We start from the raw sequence: 20,090 nt of genomic DNA on the forward strand, positions 1-20,090 counted from the left end.
ATTTATTTTTATGTGGTGCTGAAGATTGAACCCAGTGTCCCGCATGTTCTAGGCAAGCGCTCTACCGCTAAGCCACAACCCCAGCCCCGAGAGAGTTCTTTCAGAGGTGATAGAAATAACATAAAATTGTGGTGATTGTTTGTAAACAAATATGTGAATACACTAAAACCATTTTATGGTATACCTTAAATGGGCAAATGAAATGGTATATGAATTATATTTCAATAAGCTATTTAAAATAAAGACGTTAGGAAACTCTAAAGAGATTGTTAACTCTCAGCACCACCGTTGGGGGATCTCAGCATCTTCAAGTTCTCCATTGATTAGATTCACCAGGAAAGAGTCTTCCACTCTCCCTGGAGAGTAAGATTCTTTCCCATAGTATTCTGGGAGTTCTTAAAATTTTTTTCAAAGAAAGAAGAAATCCATGAATTAGAAATAAAAAAAAAAAATACAGTGTGGGTAAACTAGGTCTTTCTGGCAGAATAATTGAAAACACCCTACAGAGATCAAAAGAAAAGAAACTGACATTTTTGAGCCTCTAACATGGGTTAGGCACTTTCCATCCTCTAGTGTGTTAACAATTCCATCAGGTAATTCAATATTAACATTCTAATTTCATAGATGAGAAAAGTGAGGATCAAAGAGTAACACAGCTAAGAAGTGATCAAGCTCTAGTATCTGAATTCACTGCCGAACTCTATTCACCCACTATACATGCCTTTGTTTTGGTCAGCCTCAGTTCAGATTCTTTTCATCCTTCTTCTAGAAAAGAGCTCCACAGAAACAGTTCTTATTCATTAGTACAAGCCATGGCTCTCTGACTAAATATCACGAGAAGTAAAATTACAGTTATATGGCATGAAATTATTCCTTTCAGGAGGCAATGTATGTGGTGACCAGAAAGAACACTGGAAAAGGAAGTCTGAAAGACTTGCTTCCAGCTGTGTGATTTTGAGTAACTAACTTAGTTTCTCTGAACCTCAGGCTCTTTATTTATCAAATTATATTATACTAAATGAGTGCTTCTTAAAATATAAAACAGAGATATTAAAGAGTTGTAAAAATTGTAAAGTATTATAGAAATGTAAACCATTATTATTAGAATTTTATAGAATAAAAATTTTGACAGGAGAGTTATATACCAGTAGCTGAACCATCAGCAGAAATGATACCAAAATTAAAGGTTTCTCCCAATACTAGAATTTAATTTAATTCCATAAAAAACAAAAACACTAAGAAAAGCTATTGTCCTTCTGGCTTCAGGGTATACATTTGCATCAACCTAATAACACATCCCCTAGAGAGAAAAAAGCACTCCCACTTTCACTTGCTAATTTAGAATACTTATGTTTATCCATTTGTTATGGACTCAATGCATCTCACTAAAATTCTTATTTGAAGCCTTAGCCTCCAAATGTAACCTTATTTGGAGATATAGGTCTTTAGAAAGTTATTATTAAGGTTAGGTGACAGGAGAGTAGAGTAGGGTTCTGGTTCTGTAGATTAGTATACTTCCCTCTCTCTCTCTCTCTCTCCCCACCTCTCCCCTCCCTCTCCCCTCCCTCTCTCTCTCTTTCTCTTTGCCATTTGGGGATGTGGTCATCTCAGAGTAATAAAGAAAGCCCTCACAAAAAGTAATACTGCTGGACTTTGATCTAGGACTTCTATCCTCCAGAATTATGAGAAAATAAATTTGTTGTTTAACTCACCCAGTCTACCGATATTTAGTTATGGTGGTGTGAGCACAATAAGATATCATGTAATGGAATAAGACTGTCCTTTAAGTGGTAATCGTAAAAATTAAATTTTGACATATCTCCTTAATGCAATCAGTATAAAATTAAAAGCTAAGGGCCCTGGGACCCCAGGCGCTTCGCTCCCGCAGCGTCTGCTCCCTTCCCGCTCAGTGCCTGTCGCTCCCTCTGCACCTGTGGCGGTGGTCCCTTTGTGTCCCCACGCTCACCCTCGCCAGCCCGCCACGCTGGGCCTGTCATGGTGTGTGTTGGGAATGCCGTGAAATAAACTCTTGCTTTTCACAAAAAAAAAAAAAAAAAAAAAAAATTAAAAGCTAAAACTCTTTCATGAATTAATAAGGGAGGTTATTAACCTTGTTGTGAGAATCAAAGAGTAGATGATCAACAGTTCCATTCTTTTAAAAATAAAAAATTAACAAAAATGGCATAGTATTGGCATCAAAAGAGACATGATGAATGAATGGTACAGAAGACGCAGAGACAAACCCACATAAGTACAGTTATCTCATACTAGACAAAGGTGATATAAACATACATTGGAGAAAAGATAGCCTCATCAACAAATGGTGCTGGGTAAACTAGAAATCCATATGTTGCAAAATGAAATTAAACAACAATCTCTCACCCTGCACAAAATTCAGCTCAAACTGGATCAAGGACCTAGGCATTAGACCCTAGAAGGAAGAGTAGGCCTGGATCTCTACTGTTGGCTTAGAAACCAAATTTCTGAGTAAGACTTCTAAAGCACAATAAGTAAAATCAAGAATCAATAAATGGAATGGTATCAAACTAAAAAGCTTCTTCACAGCAAAGCAAACAATTAAGAACATGAAGAGAGAGCCTAGAGAATAGGAGAAAATTTTGCCACCTGCACCTGAGACAGAGCATTAATCTCTAGGAAATATAAAGAACTCAAAAAACTTGAACACCAAAAAAACAAGTAACCTTATCAATAAATGGACAAAGGAACTGAATAGACACTTCACAGAAGAAATATGATCAGTCAACAAATATATGAAAAATGTTCATCATCTATAGCAATTGGAGAAATGCAAATTAAAACTACACTGAGAATGGCAATTATCAAGAATACAAGAAACAATAAATGTTGGCAAGGATGTGAGGGAAAAAGTACACTCATACATTGCTGATGGGACTGCAAATTGGTGCAAGCATTCTAGAAAGCAGTAATGGAGACTCCTCAGAAAACTTAGAATGGACCTACCATTTGACCCAGTTATCCAACTCCTCAGAATATACCCAAAAAACTTAAAATCAGCATACTTTAGTGTGCAGCCACATCAACAGCTAATTCACAATAGCTAAGCTATGGAACCAACCTAGGTGTCCTTCAACAGATGAATGGAATAAAGAAAATGTGATATATATATATACACACACACACACACACACACACACACACACACACACACACAATGTAATATTACTCAGCCATAAAGAAGAATGACTTTTGCCAGTAAATGAATGAAAGAAATTGGAGACTATCATGCTGTAAAATAAGCCAAACCCAAAAAACCAAAGGCTAAATGTTCTCTGATATATGGATGCTAACAAACAATAAGAGGGGATGGAAGAGTGAGAATAGAAGTTCACTGGATTAGATAAATGGGAATGAAAAAAGTAGGGGGATGAGAATAGGAAAGTAGTAGAATGAATCCAACGTAACTTTCCTATGTTCATATATGAATACACGACCAGTGTAATTGTACATCATGTACAACCTCAAGAATGGGAAGTTATACTCCATGTATATATAATATGTCTAAATAAAGTCTACTGTCATATGTAACCAAAAACAACAAATAAAAAATCTTAAAAAACAAAAACAATAAAAGAATATTTAAATATACTAAAATATCTTTTTGCTGTTAGAAGATGATAATTAAATTCTTATATATTTGTGTTTACCAATGTAATCCTAGCACCTAGAACCTGCCTGATACATAACCAGTAATCTATAAACATGTTCAATGATGAGAAAAATGAATTGATAAAGCACAATTTTGTGACTCTTTTTAGTAATACACTGAGTCAATTCAGAATATTTTCTGAATTTCAGAAAACAGAACTATTTCTGACACACTGCTATAGCCCTTAGCCTAGGGCTGTGAACACAGCAGATATATTTTATTGGGTAAACAGAATCCCTTCCTTATCCATTTGCCTATTTAAATCCTGGCCTTCAAAGTGAAGCCCAAATTCTGCTTCTGAAAAGTCTTCATTGTTACTCTACCCTGAGTTCTAAGAAACTCATTACTATTCACCTTGTTTTCCAGGTCTAAAATCTAACAGACACACTTGGTTACCTTCATTCTCAAACACCTTGAATCCAAATCTGTCAATGAATCCTAGCATCTCTCACAAAAATATATTCAAATCTCACCATCTCCATCATCTAAACTCTAGTCTAAGCCATCATCAACTCTCTCCTGAACTAAGGCAGTATCCTCCTACCTAATCTACCTGCTTCCATTCTGGTTCTGTGAAGGGAAGGGGGTTTCCCCGCACCACTGCAAATTTGGATGTAAAAACAATCAAGGCTGCCTGGATCCTGACTTTTGCTTTCTCCCCCACCATCCTCCAAATAAAGTATAGTTTTACTGATGCCATTTGGTTAAATGTGTGTGTGTGTGTGTGTGTGTGTGTGTGTGTGTGTGTGTGTATAATATATATATTACCTTAAAGGGAAACACATAATTGTAAAGTAAGCTCCTATGAAATGGTGATAAAGGCCTCTACTATAAAAACACTGAAGTAAAACAAGAATGGAGAATCCCAGTGTCAGTGGTAGTTACAGGTCTACATCAGGAAATCTGTGCAGATATGCTGCATCTACTCTTATATAATTCTAATTTAGTATCTGGAAAATTTAAATTATATTGTAGGGGTGGGGCATGGCTCAGTTAAAAAAAAAAAAATGCTTGCCTAGCATGTGCCAGGCCCTGGATTCAGTTCCCAGCACAAAAAAAAAAAAAAAAAAAAAAAAAAATATATATATATATATATATATATATATATATATATAAATGAATATCAGAAGATTCATCCATTTGATGAATATGTTCTCTTCCCATCTAATTGATGCCCAAACTGAAATGTTATGCTCTTCCTCAGTCTTTTATCCATGAAGCAGCTACAGTGATATTGTTTTTAAACATGAATTAGGTCACATTATTCATAACCCCAAATCCCACCAATGGCTTTCTATCTAAAATAAAATCCAAATCTACCCAGCAGCACAGAAGGCTGAGGAAGGAAGAATTCAAAGCCAGTCTCAGCAAAAGTGAGGCTCTAAACAACTCAGTGAGACCCTGTCTCTAAATAAAATTTTTAAAAGGGCTGGGGATGTGGCTCAGTGGTCGAGTGCTCCTGAGTTCAATCCCTAGTACCAAAAACAAATTTAAATCTAAAGTCTTTATTAGATCCTTAATGATTTTGTTAGGCCCATGCTTACCTCTCCAACTTTATCTGCCACCAGTTCCTTAATGATTTTTCTCCAGCACCCACTGATCACACTCAATACACTTATGATCTTACATATACTGCTCCCTCTGCTTGGAATGTTCTTCTGAGACCTTCATGTGGTTCACTCTGTGGTTCATGTGGTTCATTCAGGTCTCTTCTCAAATTTTACCTCAAAGAGCTATCTACAGGACCACCCTACCACACTACTTTATTTTATTTATGCATATATTTTCTTATCAATTATTTGTTACCCTTCCCTCTGAGAACCCCACCAGAATGTAAATTCCTCTGCATTCTTTATTATTTCTCCAATAACTAGTCCATATTAGATAATCAATAAATGTTTTATATTATCATTTGTAAAAATTATCAGCCAATGAACCATGGAAATCCTTGCATTATCTTTTCCCCTATTTCTTATGATACACTCAAAGATTTTTTTCTTTTATGTAACTTTCCCCACTTGAGGGACAACAACCAGGTCTTAGACTTCTTTATATATTCAAAACCCAAGAATAAAAACTTATATTTTTTGCTTATATTTCTTGCTCCCCAAACTTATATTTCTTGCTCCCCAAGAACATTAAAGTACTTTATATATAGTAATTGTTTTTAGAATAACGTCCATGGTAAAAAATGGCTATGGTATTTCTGAAAAGATAACACACAACAGAGGTGGCATACTTACTTCTAGCATCTGTTTTATCTGATTCACTCAGACTTAAATCATCCTTGGCATCAGTGCTTCCCTCAACACCATGCCTTACAAAAAACTTTAGGTCATTTTCATCAATATCATACTCATCATCTATATCATATTTCTGCAGCCCCTCTAGTAGCTTCACTGCTGCCAAGTGGGCAAATCTGTAGAAAAGAATTAATAATTAACCAGATGCACAATCTTCAAATTTAAATTGTAGTTTGCTCTTAACTTAGGCAATTCTACTCTGAATGTTCTTCCATCAACCCACCCCCACTAGTCAAGAAGAATGTTTGCATTTGAAGGTCAGATTTAATATACATTCAATTATGTAGGAAACTAAAAACAGTTACTGGACACAAAAGATAAGTACTCATATTTAAAACAGATTCCATAAGTTTTCCTGGCAAAATCTCACTGGGAAAGGAGATTCACTATCAAAAGAATAATTTGGTAGGCCCCCAAATAGAACTACTTAACTCAGCACAAAACTATCCTAACTTCACTCCCTGTCTTTGCTGCCTTTTATTGGCCCAATTTAGATTGTAAAATTAGTTCTGGTTCCAGATTTAGTTCTACCCTCATTAATCTATCCTTCCTCGACCCGAAGCATTTGCACGGCTTAAAATTTAATAGAAAAATAATGACCTTCCCATTGACATTTTCTATTCTCTTCACTCTTTCTCATGTCTCTACAAAGCTTTCTGCAATATACTCTTGGTTTGGGAGCTTCTGTTGTTGTGATTAGGTGTAATCTGCATATTTTTTCCACAATTTTGCTAATTGGAATATTTAGTACTTTATCTTAAGACATGAAGAATTACTAAACACAAAATCTTTCCCCATATTTACATAACCATACACACGTACAAACATACATACATCACTATCTTTTATCAGGTATTACAAACCATTTAAACACATAATAATAAGGGTTAGGGATGTAGCTCAGTGGTAGAACACTTGCCAAAGACACATGCATGAATCCATGAGTACTTGAGTACAATCCCTAGCACCACCAAAAAAAAAAAAAAAAAAAAAAAAAATTTAAATAACAGTAATAAAACTCACATAGAAAATTATAAGGTTATCAGAATTCACTATATCTACTACTAGGCCATTAATTTAACAACCATCATTTACTGAATGTTTATGTTAAATTCAAATTTATCTTTGTAATAACACTATTTTTCACACCTAGAATTTTAGTGTATAAATGAAAAATGTGAACCCAAAATTACAGATAACTCCAGATACAGCCATGTTACTCAATCACCTATGTGATATTCATATAAAAACTGATATATAGACCTAGATAAAATAGACAAAACAGAGTTCAGAAATAAGCCCACACATACATGAACAACTGATTGTGACTAAGGCAAAAGGCAGTGGAAAAAGGACACTGCACTTTTCAACAAACAGTGTCAAAACAAATGAATATGAGTATATGAAAAATAACTTAGGATGTACTCATATCATATTTTTTAAAACCAACTTAAAATGAATCATAGACCTCAAAGTCCAAAATTATACAACTTCTAGAAGAAAATCTTTGACTTTGTACTAATCAAAGATTTCTTTAACACCAAAAACATAATCCACTAAAGGACAAATAAGTTAAAAAAAAAAAAAAAAACCTGCTCTTCAAAGATATTGCTGAGGTAATGAAAACACAAGTTACAAGTAGCGAAAAAAAATCTGCAAAGCACATTATCTGAGAAAGAACTAACATCTAGATACATATGGAACCCTTAAAACTCAACAATAAGAAAATAATGCAATTTTTAAAAGTAGACAAGACCATCATTTTATACAACTAATACCAATTAAAAAAAAAGGTGGGAGAAAAAAGTGGACAAAAGATTTGAAGAATCACTTTACCAAAATAAACAGATGGCAAATACATAATAAAAGGATTCTCAAAACCATTTTTCTTTAGAAAAATCAAATTAAAATGACAATGAGATACCACTATCATACCTATTTGAATTATGAAAATCAAAAATCTGACAATATCAAATGTTGGTGAGAATGTGAAATAACAGAAACTCTCATTCATTGCTGGTGGCAATGTAAATAGGTACTGTCATTTTAAAGCCATGTAGGCAATTTTTTAAATAAAGTTAAACACACATTTAGCATGTGGCCCAGCAAGCCTACTTCTAGGTGTTTACCTAAGGGATTAAAAAGTTATACGGACACAAAAAAACAAGTATAATATTAATATTCATAGCAACTTTCTTCATAATCACCAACAAATGGATTACAGTCGAGATGTCCTTCAATGGGTGAAAAAACAATTGAACTACAGAATACTATGGAATTCTACATACAAGGAACACTCAACAGTAAGAAGAAAACAAACTATGAATCTACATAGCTGGGTTTCAAAATACTTATGCTGAGTGAAAGAAAACAGATATGAGTAAAAGTTAAGTACCACATAACAACACTGATCATCAACAGACTGCCTATACTTTGGTGGTCTCATAGTATTAAACAGAGCAGAAACTTTTCTACCATCTAGTATTTTTCTGGGTACTCTTTTTCTTGTGTTACAATTGCCTATGCTGTTCAATATAGTAACATGCTGCACAGGTTTGTAGCCTTAATGTATAGTATAGTAAGCTATACCATCTTGGTTTATGTGATTTATCTCAGATTGTCTCCCCACCATTAAGCAACACTTGACTGTATACATATGATTCCATTTATATAAAATTTTATAAATGCAATTTTATCTATGGCGAAAGAAAGCAGATCAGTGTTTGCTTTAAGAAAGATACTTTGGCATTAGGAAAGAGATTATGAAGAGGCAAAAAAAGACTTTCAGAGGTGATGAGTATGTTTACTATTATAGTGATGGTTTCATGGTGTCTACATATATAAAATTCATTTTATACTCTACGATTATGTACATTTTATTACATGTCAGTTATGTCTTGATAAGCCTATTTTTAAAAAATAAAAATACACCTGGCACTGGGGTTGTGGCTCAGTGGTAGAGTGGTTGCCTTGCAAGTGTGAGGCACTGGGTTCTATCCTTAGCACCACATAAAAATAAATAAATATAATAAAGGTACTAAAACTATTTTTAAAAATAAAAATAAAAAAATACACCTGAGTTGGCAATGATCCCAGGTACATGATACAATAAAACCATATTCCAAGGCATCAAAGAAACACCACAGATAAAATTTTTTTAAATGAGCACACACAAAAAAATCTGCAATTATTTAGAGAATGACTGCACCCAAGCATCAGATCAAGCATCACCTTCCACTGTTAGCCCATATTCACACTTTACATTCATGGAGTTCTGAACCACAAACATACATGATGTTATCTTATAACTCCTCCTCCCTTGACCTCTATTTAAATTCTGTCCCCCTAGTTTCCTTCATAACTCTTACCATCATATGTAATGATGTAAATGTCTCTCACATACATACATACACACACACACACACACACACACACACACACACACAATATTAGGGATTGAACCTAAGTTATATCCCAGTCCTTTTTATTTATTTATTTTTTATTTTTGAGACAGGGTCTTGCTAAGTTTCCCACGTTGCCTCAAACTTGCAATCCTCCTGCTTCATCCTTTTGGAGGATTTCATATGTTCTTACAGCACCTTTACACAGTATATAATATGGTACAAGGATGATAATTAATAAGAACTTTTGTTTGAATATTTTCTCCCCACATTACTAATAGCTCCATGATGTCAGGGGTTGTTTTCTCATCTTTATAATCTGACTAACCATCTGGGTCATGGTAATAGACTAGTAGTGGAATGAAAGAATAACCAAATGAACAAATGAATGTGTCTAAATATTCCTTGAAGATCTGACCTGAATGAGCTGGTAGTGTTAATAGGTGTTATATTTAATTCAATTATAAATCCTAAAATACATTTAAAACCCCTTGAATTTCCTTTTGTATTATTAATGTTAATTATTTCTTTTTATCACACTAGTACCACAATATATCTTAAAAAGTTACTACAGACACTTGGGCAGGACAATTCATTGTACACTACTATTCTGAACACTGCAGAATATTTAGCATTCCTAGATCTGAACCCATTAAAGATTAGTGATGGTCATTCTAACAGTCACTGTGACAATCCTCCCCTTGATTTCTAAATACCCTCCTCCCAGGAACGGAGACAAATGTTACTTTCCAAGTGAGAATCACAGTCTTAAAGAAAGGAACTAATACAATAGCAAATGTCAATTCAGCTTGAAAATTGTGATTTCATCTGCATTTGAATGAATCTTTGAATTTGATTTAATTCCATTAAATCCTCAGATGTTTCTAAATAAGAAGGTATAATTAAAACTTTAAAAACAAAAGAAAGGAACAAAGGAGATAGGGATCTATACCTCTTAGCCACATCACTGGGTGTCTCCCCTGCTTTGTTAGTAATATTACTGTCTGCTCCCACTTTAATTAACCACTGCAAACATTCTATGTGGCCTTGTCCAGCAGCTGTTTTAAAAATAAAATAAAAGGAAAGGAAACAAACAAGAAATACAGAAAAAAGAGTTGTTATTAATAACAATTTCAAAAATTAGGGACAATCCTATTATATTTTTTGTTGTTGTTGTTTCATTGGTACTAGGAATTGGACCCAGGGGTGCTTAACCACTGAGCCATATCCCTGGCCTTTTTTTAAAATATTTTAATTAGCGATAGGATCTCACTAAATTGTTTAGGGCCTTACTAAGTTGCTGTAGCTGACTTTGAACTTGTGATCCTCCTGTCTCAGCCTCCCAACACTCTGGGATTACAGGCGTGTGCCACAGCACCCAGCTAGAGTACTGATCCTTGTAGTAACTAAGAAAAGAAGATTAAGCAAATGTTATTTGCTGTGTTTCCTTTATTTATTTTTTAGACACACATGTAATCAAATATATACTGTACTTAGTCTCTATACAGAGAATATTACTTACAGACATAAAACATGAAGCTCAAAGATAGTTTTGTTGTTGTTGTTGTTTTGTGTGTGTGTGTGTGTGTGTGTGTGTGTGTGTGTGTAGGGGAGGTACAGGGATTGGATTTATGGGGCACTCCACAACTGAGCCACATCCACATCCCTATTTTGTATTTTATTTAGAGACAGGGTCTTACTGAGTTGCTTAGCACTTTGCTTTTGCTGAGGCTGGCTCTGAACTTGAGATCCTCCTGGCCTCAGCCTTCTGAGACTGGGATTACAGGCTTGCACCATCACGCCTGACTCAAAAATGTTATTTATTTACCATCACACAGCAAAGAATTAATGAATTTGAAGCTAGAATCCAGTTTTTTATAATCCTTACCCAAGTGCTTGTCACCTACGATAGAACTCCTATACCCAATCTTATATCACACCAGAATATGAGTACATGCCAACCACTGAGACCTTATATAGATTTTTTCAGAAATCTTACTCCATTATTTATATGTTATTCCTCCAACTCTCACAACTCACAATTAGTAACCTCTTAAACTATACTTAATATATGAACTGTTATCACCTTTGTCTAAATCTTGTCTTCAAAATATGTACTGTCTATATTAATTTTCATCTCCACAACTCTGCTCTTCCCACTCCAAAGCCCATCACTAAACTGTGTGTTCATTTAATTTCTACCCATTATTCTTGGTCCATTTAAAGGCTCAGGAAAGCTTTGGAAAATAAGCTTGATAAACCTGAATTTAAGTCTACTAAACAATGAGACTTGAGAATAGGACTGTAGTCTTCATCCCCAGAACACACCAAGTAGCTAGCACATATGCTCAATAAATGTCTATGGAGTTCATGAGTGAATTAATGCATGAAAAAAATGAATGCAATTCTCAGCTTTGCTCTTACTAACTACATAACCTGAGTCAAGGTACCTGACCTTTCTTAAACTCAGTTTCCTCATCCTTTACAGAGACAATGTTTTATTTATAAAGAAAGCATACTGCTATTTCATAAAATTACAATAAAGATTAAATATAATAAGAGCTTTGCATTCTGTTAGGTGTCATATAAGCATCAGGTATCATTACCTGATATTATGGATACTTCTTCAATAATTTGATCCTTACCAAATTTTTCTGTCCCTCAACTCCTATTCCCAAATTCCTATCATGTGTATTTTAACAGCCAATTTTTTGCCACTAATTACACCCCGCCTTATTTAAAAATCTCAATTTTTTTATGGGATAAGTCTGTAGCTCCTTAACAGAAAGGCCTGGCATTCTGTCTTCAGAATATAACTATTACCTTATAAAATTATATAACTATTACCTTATAACTATTACCTCATAAAATTATTGGTACACATGGTGCTTAGATTCTATACTTGGGGTGCATTATAGATCAAAGTTTAATAAGCTAAAAACCTAACCAATGGGAACATAATATATGATTTGGGGATGTCCAAAAGTTATTTATGAAATAAAGTTCAATTTAAACACATAATTATATTAGCAAGTCTACTATCTTTTTTTCCTAAGAGCTTCACAAACATCACCTTCCATCAGATCATGAAGAAACTTTTAACACAATACCAGAAATAAAACAGAATGGAAGTTTCAAGCATAATGGGTTCCAAGATTTGATTTTTGGCTAAAACCAAAAGGGGAGATTAACAAACATAATTTCTAGAATCTCAACACCAAGTTGACAATTTGACAAAGTCTGATTAAAAACTAAAAGAACTCTAATCAACATTATAGAATTTCACGTGGAAGGAAGGACAATAAAGTGGCAGAGTACCTTTGAAATATGTTCAAATCTAACAATGTCCATTGATATTTCTATGGAAGTAAAAAAAAATTTACAGGTCTAAAGAACAAAATGCTGCTATAAAATTTTTCAAGAAATATATTTCCATTTTAGCACCACTTGACAGGCTCATTTTAAATATGTTAAGAAATTTGTCTAGCCATGCATTTCACATCTTCACTAACATTATAATGTCACAATAGAAATTTCATTGGAATGAACATTACATGTGACAATGTGTAGGTGTCTGGTATCATAAAAGGTTCAAAACACTTGAATTGAAAATCAGTCATTCTGATTTTCATAGCTTTTTTATATGAAAGCCATTTAACGTAGACTTATACTGCTAAGACATAAAGAAGAATTTTCATATTTTTCATGTGTTTCTGATGGATAATTACTTCAAATAGCATAACTCAACTTCAATTGTTATCAGAACTAAAAATGAGTGGGAATATAATAGTTCACCTTTATGCATAGGAGTGGATCCAGTATCATCACGTTCATTAAAATTGATTGCTCCTTCTTCTACTAATTTCTTAAGCATTTCCAAATCACCCTTAAAGGCAGCCACATGACCTGGAAATGCTAATGCTGTCGAGAAAAAAATTCAACATTTAAGTAAACACATGAATTATTCTTTTCCCTTCCTTAAGCTGTCATATATTTCAGGTTCCAATATTATCTCAAATGTGAGGTTTTTATATTAGAATGAGTTCAGTTGATGTGTGGCGAGTAATAAAAAGAAAATTATAAAATAAGATTATTACCAGTTGTGCTACTCTTCCTCTCCTCCAGACTAAAAACTTGCCAAAAGCATTGAATCAGATATATTACTAGTCATATTCCCTTTCTCCCTCATCCCACCACAAAACACAAAAAGATGGTCATTTCAACTCTTTGCATGAAGACACAGGTCTCAAGGCCTACATGTGCATAGACCATTCCCTCTTCTGCTTGCATTAAAGTGAAGAATCCGAAATATTCTGAAAATGGATAAGAAGTATGTGTGTTCCTATGAATATATGTATATATAATATATATATATATATATATATATATATATATATATATATATTTATACTCATACATATAAACACATGTATGTAAAAGTACCTAACCTGGTGCCTTGAACATAGATGCTTGATAAAATGTCTTGAATTATAAAACTATATATAGTGAACCCTTGCTAAATGCCAGGCACAGTAGTAAGCACTTACAAGAATTAATAATAGACAAACACACACATTTATGGCAACTGGTTTTTGATAAAGGGGCTAAGACATTTCAATAAGTAAAAGGGAGTAAAGGAAAAGTAAATAGGTAAAGTCTTTCCAAAAAATAATGCTGGAACAACTGATTATGCATAGTTTAAAAAAACAAATTGACACATTTCATTCTATATACAAAATTAAATTGAGGTCTAAATGAAAAAGTTAGAACAATAAAGATTTCAGAAAAAAATTAGGAAAATAGCAAATTGATCTTGGGACATGCAAACATGTCAAAATAGGACCACAAAACACTATCCCAAAAAATCAATAAATTGTACTTAGTCAAAACTTAATACATTTTCTCTTTGAAAAACACCATTTAGAAAAAAAAAAGGCAAGATTTGAATGGGAAAATATTTGTAATTCATATACCTGACAAAGAAATTGCATCTAGAATATGCAAAGAACCCTGAACACTCAACAGTAAGCAAAAAAAACCAACTCAATTTGTGGTGGGGGTGGGAGGGTTAACCAGGTATTGAACTCTGGGGTACTCAACCACTAGGCCACATCCCCAGCCCTATTTTGTATTTTATTTAGAGATAGGGTCTGAGTTGCTTAGTGTCTCGCTTCTGCAGAGGCTGGCTTTGAACTTGAGATCCTCCTGCCTCAGCCTCCCAAGCTGCTGGGATTACAGCCATATGCCACCATGTTGAGAGCCACAGCCGAAGGGGCCCCAGCAAACTTCCAGCTGCCAGCAAACTTCCAGCTGCCAGCTGATGATTGGCTCACAGTGGCCCCAGCAACATCTAGCCCAATGTCTCCCTCTACAGCATTGTGGGCAAATACCCGGTATTCTACTCCTTTGATACCTAGTTTTAATATCTACTTATAGTTATTTGTACATAGAAGAAGCAGTGAAATCGTTTCAAACCACCAGAGAGGGTACTCCATTACACTGGGCTAATGAATGCCATTCTCAAACCACCATAGAGGGTAATCCATTATCAAAAAACGAACAAGGACCAAGTGTTTATCCATGATATCGTGGAGAAAGGCATCGGGCTCCATTGCCAAAAAATGGACAGGGGGGCCCAACGCTCCAGGGCCCAAAACCACAAATATACGGAGCACTGGAGGAACCCAGCAACTCCATCAGGGTAGTGCCCAGGACACATTGTCCATCAGATCCCTCATCAGACAAACCAGAGGGAGTGCAGGGTTGGACATCTGCGCCTCCGCCAGATCAGTACTAACTCCAGAGATGGGAGTTCAAATCATTCCCAGTTGGGCTCTGAGGGTTTTTCCTGAGGAGCTGTTTTGTTTGGCCTGTGTGGTTCTAAAAATAAAGTTAGTTTCTTTTGACAAGTGGCTCCTGAATTGTGCCCAGCCAGATTTCGGCACCACCATACCCAGCCCAATTTTTTAAAATGGGCAAAAAAAACTAAACAGATACTTCATAAAAGAAGATATACGATTAATCAACAAGCATAGACAATACGTTCGTCATCCCTAGCTAAAAAAGAAATGTACTTTAAAACAATAATGCTACATATACAATAGAATGACTAAAATAGAACAGACTGCCCAAGTGCTGACAGAATGTGGAGAATATGAAATTTTCATATATTTTTGCTCAGAGATAAAAAACAGATATGACTACTTGGAAAATATTTTATGGCTTCTTAAACAATAAACATACACCTACCATGCATTCTACTCCTGGGTATTTACCAAAAGGAATGCAAATATGTGTCTACAATTCATGGCAATTATTAATTATATGCCAAAACTGGAAACCATACAAAAGCTCATCAACAGGTAAATGGATAAACACAATGTAATACCATGGTAGCCAAAAGGAATGACTTATTGGTACAACAAGGATGAATCTCAAAATGACTTCACTGATACATAAAACTCTAGAAAATGTAACGTAATCCATAATGATAAAAAAGTAGACTAATGGTTCTATGGGGTCAGGATACAAAGAGGGATGAACTTGAAGAGGATATGTAAAAAACCTTTGGGTTGATGGAAATGTTTGTACCTTTATGTTTGTGGTGAATTCATGAGTATATATTTATTTCAAAATTCATCAATATGCATGCTTTAATGCCATTTAAGTAAATTATTCTCTAATAGGATTGATTTTTTTTAAAGGACACCATAATCAAAGTGAAAAAAACAAGCCACATGAGAGAAAATATCTGTAGCAGATAAAAATCAATACATGATTGGTTTCAAGACTATATGGAACTCAAATTATTTAGAAAATAAAAAAGAATGAAATTTTTAAGAAAGGAGAAAAATATAGGTAGGCAATTAAGAAACTTTAATATATATTTTAATATGCATTATATAACTAAAATATAGTATCATAGAATGAAGTGATAAACCCAAAATAATAGTTCACTCTTGAGGAGAAAAAAAAGGTAATGGTATTAAGGAGAGAGAGCCAAGTAACTTCAACTTCCTAATATTATCTTCTTAAATTTACTGATACAAATAGCACTCTTTATATTAATCTCTATACACTTTGTCAATAACTTTATGAAAAGATGTTCAGCCTCATTAGTAATCAAGAAAATGCAAATCAAAACATATTAAACCTTTTCATACCCAACTGCTTGGTAAAAGTTGAAAGTCTAATAATATAGATATATTGTGTTTCTCTACATCCCCGTCCCAAACTGCTGGTAATAGGGTAGATTTTAACCATTTTCATGAAGAAAATAGCAATACTTTTTATATTGAAAACGGGCATATCCCACCAAGCAAACCTACAGTAAAGTTTCCCAACTATTTACTAAGACTCTTCATAAAGGTAACAATTTACAAGGTACTTGGCTTTCCAACTTTTTACCATGGCACCCTAGCTCCATAAAAGCAGAACTCTAACTCTGAGTTTTCTGAAAAGATAAGAAAGACCTTAAGAAGATTCATCCAATGATCCCAGCATGCCATGCAAAGATTATCACCTTCCTATGTAGGCTGTGTGTGAAAAATGTAGGGAAACACATCTCTAAGGAAACTTATAAACAAAACTGAGGAGACATATACAAAAATATAATAGTAAAAACTTTGTAAGCAACCTACATGGCAAATGGAGACTGAACATATCCATTAATATAATAATTTCAAAAACACAAGATTTTATGAAAAAATAGTCATGGAAGGCTATGTACTTTTTATGCCATTTTTTAAAGGTTTTAAAAGAAATTTCAAAGACTGCTAGTTGTCCACCAAAATACTCTTCCTTCAGTAGCATTAGAGTTGCTGCTGAGATGAGACTTCCCAGCTAGGTAATGAAATATCCAGGCTTCCTTAAAAGCTATTTATGTAAATACAGACCACATGCTGTCTATAAAAGAAAAAAAAAGCTATTTATGGCCATGTAACTAACTTTCCAACTCAGTGTTAGCAATCTCCAACTTGGAAATCAGTGGTCCTAGACTTATATCATGTTCTCTTCCCCTCCCCTAACATCTCACCCCTGCTTGATTAGCAAAAACTAGAGGGAGTTTATAGCATAGTAGGCTCTGAATAAACAGATATAACAGATTCACTCTTTAACCCAGGCTGTCAAATACAAGAAATAAACTTATATATCATTTAAGTAACTGTATTTTAGGATTTCTTTACTACAACAGTTTAGCCTCTTATTATAACAAATATACAAAATAATACTATATATTTTAATGATATAGTACACACACATAGATACATTCATAATTAAAATATAAAATCAGAGAATGGAATAATAAATCAACATAATATTTTACCCTGGAGGAAGAAGAAAAAAATAATAGTATTACAGAGAGAAGTTCAAGAGATTTCAAGCTCTGTAATATTTTATTCTTAAATTCAGTAATAACAGTGTTCCTTATGTTATCTCAACATACTTTTGTCTAAACTATTTCATAATAAATATTCTGGATTAATGTTTGAAAAATGATATATTACAAATTTTAATGAAACATGTGCCTTATAACTTCTTTTCTTTTCCCATTTGATTCTATTTATTATTACCATTATATTATAATAACATTTTCAGGTTAATTACTTACCTTCTTGATCTCCTAAATCATTTCCTTCATATTTAGCCCCCTGGATAAACTGTAAAATATTGTGTTTAAAAAACCTCTGGGCCAGGTCCAATACATTTTCTCCATTATCATTGAAGGCTTTTAAAGCTTGTGTTCCACTATTCATTCTGCTGAGTAGGAATTTAAAACAATGAAGGTGGCCTTCCATGGCTGCTAAGTGAACTATAAGTAAGAGGAAAAAGAACAATATAATTGTAAAATTGAAATTGAAGTAATTTGAGAAAAAGAAATAATATACAAGCTCTAATTCTCATAGGGAAATGACCATCTCTGCCTCATATGACAGGGACTTTCCCAGAGAAAGGAGAACAGACCTTCTTTCCAGTCTTTATCTCTTTATGCAATCAGCCTTCTCCTCATGAAAAAGCAGTAGACCACCTGGTTGAACAGTTACACATATAGACAAGACTTTGTATTACATGTTGCGATGTACCCAGAATTTAGAAGAGGGATTTGCATGGAGTAGGTGCTCAATAAATATGTCAAATGAATTTTTTTTTAGATATGATTTCACTTTGTTACCCAGGCTGGTCTTAATCTCCTGGGCTTAACTGATTCTCCTGCCTTGGCCTCATGAATAGCTGGGACTACAGGTGTGTACAATCATCCCAGCTCCAAGTTAATAATTTTTTTGAGAGGGTGGAACACACGGAGTCTAGTCCAAGGATGCAGTCTTAATCTCTACATTATACAATTAAAAATATATACTACTGGTTATAAAATAATTACAGATATTTAAAGAAACAAAAGTCAGGTTTTTTAAACTGAGATAGCAAAAGACTAATCAAAATAATCAGGCATATTTTGAATAAAACTAACCCCTACCTGCATTACACACAGAAAAGTCAGTTCTAGGTGAACTAGGGATCTAAATATGAAAAGTAAAATAATAAAATTTCTAGAAGATAATATAAACAAATATTTTCATGACCACAGAAGATTTTTCAACAGGATACAGAAAGCACTGGCCATAAAGGAAGAAATTAGTAACCTAGTTAACATTAAAATTTGGTTTGTGTTCTTCCCTCCTCCCACCCCAATACTAGGGATTGAACCCAGAGACTGCACTCTACCACTGAGCTATATCCCCAGCCCTTTTTATTTTTTATTTTGAGACAGCGTCTCACTAAGTTGCCCAGGCTGACCTCAAATTTATGATCCTCCTGCCTCAGCCTCCTGACTCACGGGGATTACAGGCACTTACCACCACACTTGGCCTAAATTTTTAAACTTCTACTCATCAAAAGATACCTTAAAAGGGCTGGGGATATAGCTCAGTTTGTAGAGTGCTTGCCTTACATGCACAAGGCCCTGGGTTCAATCCCCAGCACCACAAAAAAAGAAAAAAAAAAAAAGATACCTTAAAGAATAAAAAAGTGATTCAGTCCTTCAATCCACAATAATACAAAAAGAAAAAATGAAAAGGCAAACCATACAGCAGAAAAGAGTTGCATGAAAAGATACTTGCAACGTATGTAGCTGACAAATGGCTTATATCTGTATGGTATAAAGCACTTCTACATTTCAATAAGAAAAAGAAGATGCAACAAAAAATAAGCAAAAGAGTTGAACTAGTATTTCACAAAATAACAAAATAGCCGTTAAAAAATGATGTTGCATATTTTTTAAAATTTTTTTGTTGTAGATGGACACCATATCTTTATTTTGTTTTTTTGTTTGTTTGTTTGTTTGTTTTGTTTTGGGTTGTTTTGTTTTTGTTTTTGTTTTTAATGTGGTGCCAGAGATCGAACCCAGTGCTAGGCAAGCGCTCTACCATTGAGCCACAATCCCAGCCCATATTGAATATTTTTAGTCATCAGGAAAACATAAACTAAAGCCACACTGAAAGATTACTATACACCCATCAGAATGACTAAAACTAGGAAAACTATTAATATTAAGTATTAATGAGAGAATGGAACAACTGAAACTCTTAAACACGTCTAGTGTGGTATGTAAATTGGCACAATTAGTTTGGGAAAGCTAAAGAAGCCAGATATAAAAGAATACCTGTATACTTTTTGATAATATAGAGTTCAAAAAGTAAA

The 20,090-nt window shown here is 34.0% G+C and overlaps 1 protein-coding gene across 2 annotated transcripts in view; it reads right to left on the reverse strand.

Annotated features, from left to right (window-relative positions):
• ANKRD42 (ankyrin repeat domain 42) overlaps positions 1-20,090 on the reverse strand; it is a 136,891-nt gene that overhangs the window by 89,424 nt on the left and 27,377 nt on the right. For both annotated transcript variants that reach the window (XM_081280143.1, XM_081280144.1), the window contains exons 6-9: positions 18,004-18,204; positions 13,188-13,313; positions 10,345-10,450; positions 5,932-6,107 (exon numbers count right to left, since the gene is read on the reverse strand). In XM_081280143.1, the coding sequence (XP_081136269.1) occupies positions 5,932-6,107; positions 10,345-10,450; positions 13,188-13,313; positions 18,004-18,204 (609 nt within the window). The remainder of the gene's footprint in view (positions 1-5,931; positions 6,108-10,344; positions 10,451-13,187; positions 13,314-18,003; positions 18,205-20,090) is intronic.

The sequence above is a fragment of the Spermophilus citellus genome (assembly GCF_964194105.1).
Source record: "Spermophilus citellus genome assembly, chromosome: 2".
NCBI classification, from domain to species: domain Eukaryota; kingdom Metazoa; phylum Chordata; class Mammalia; order Rodentia; family Sciuridae; genus Spermophilus; species Spermophilus citellus.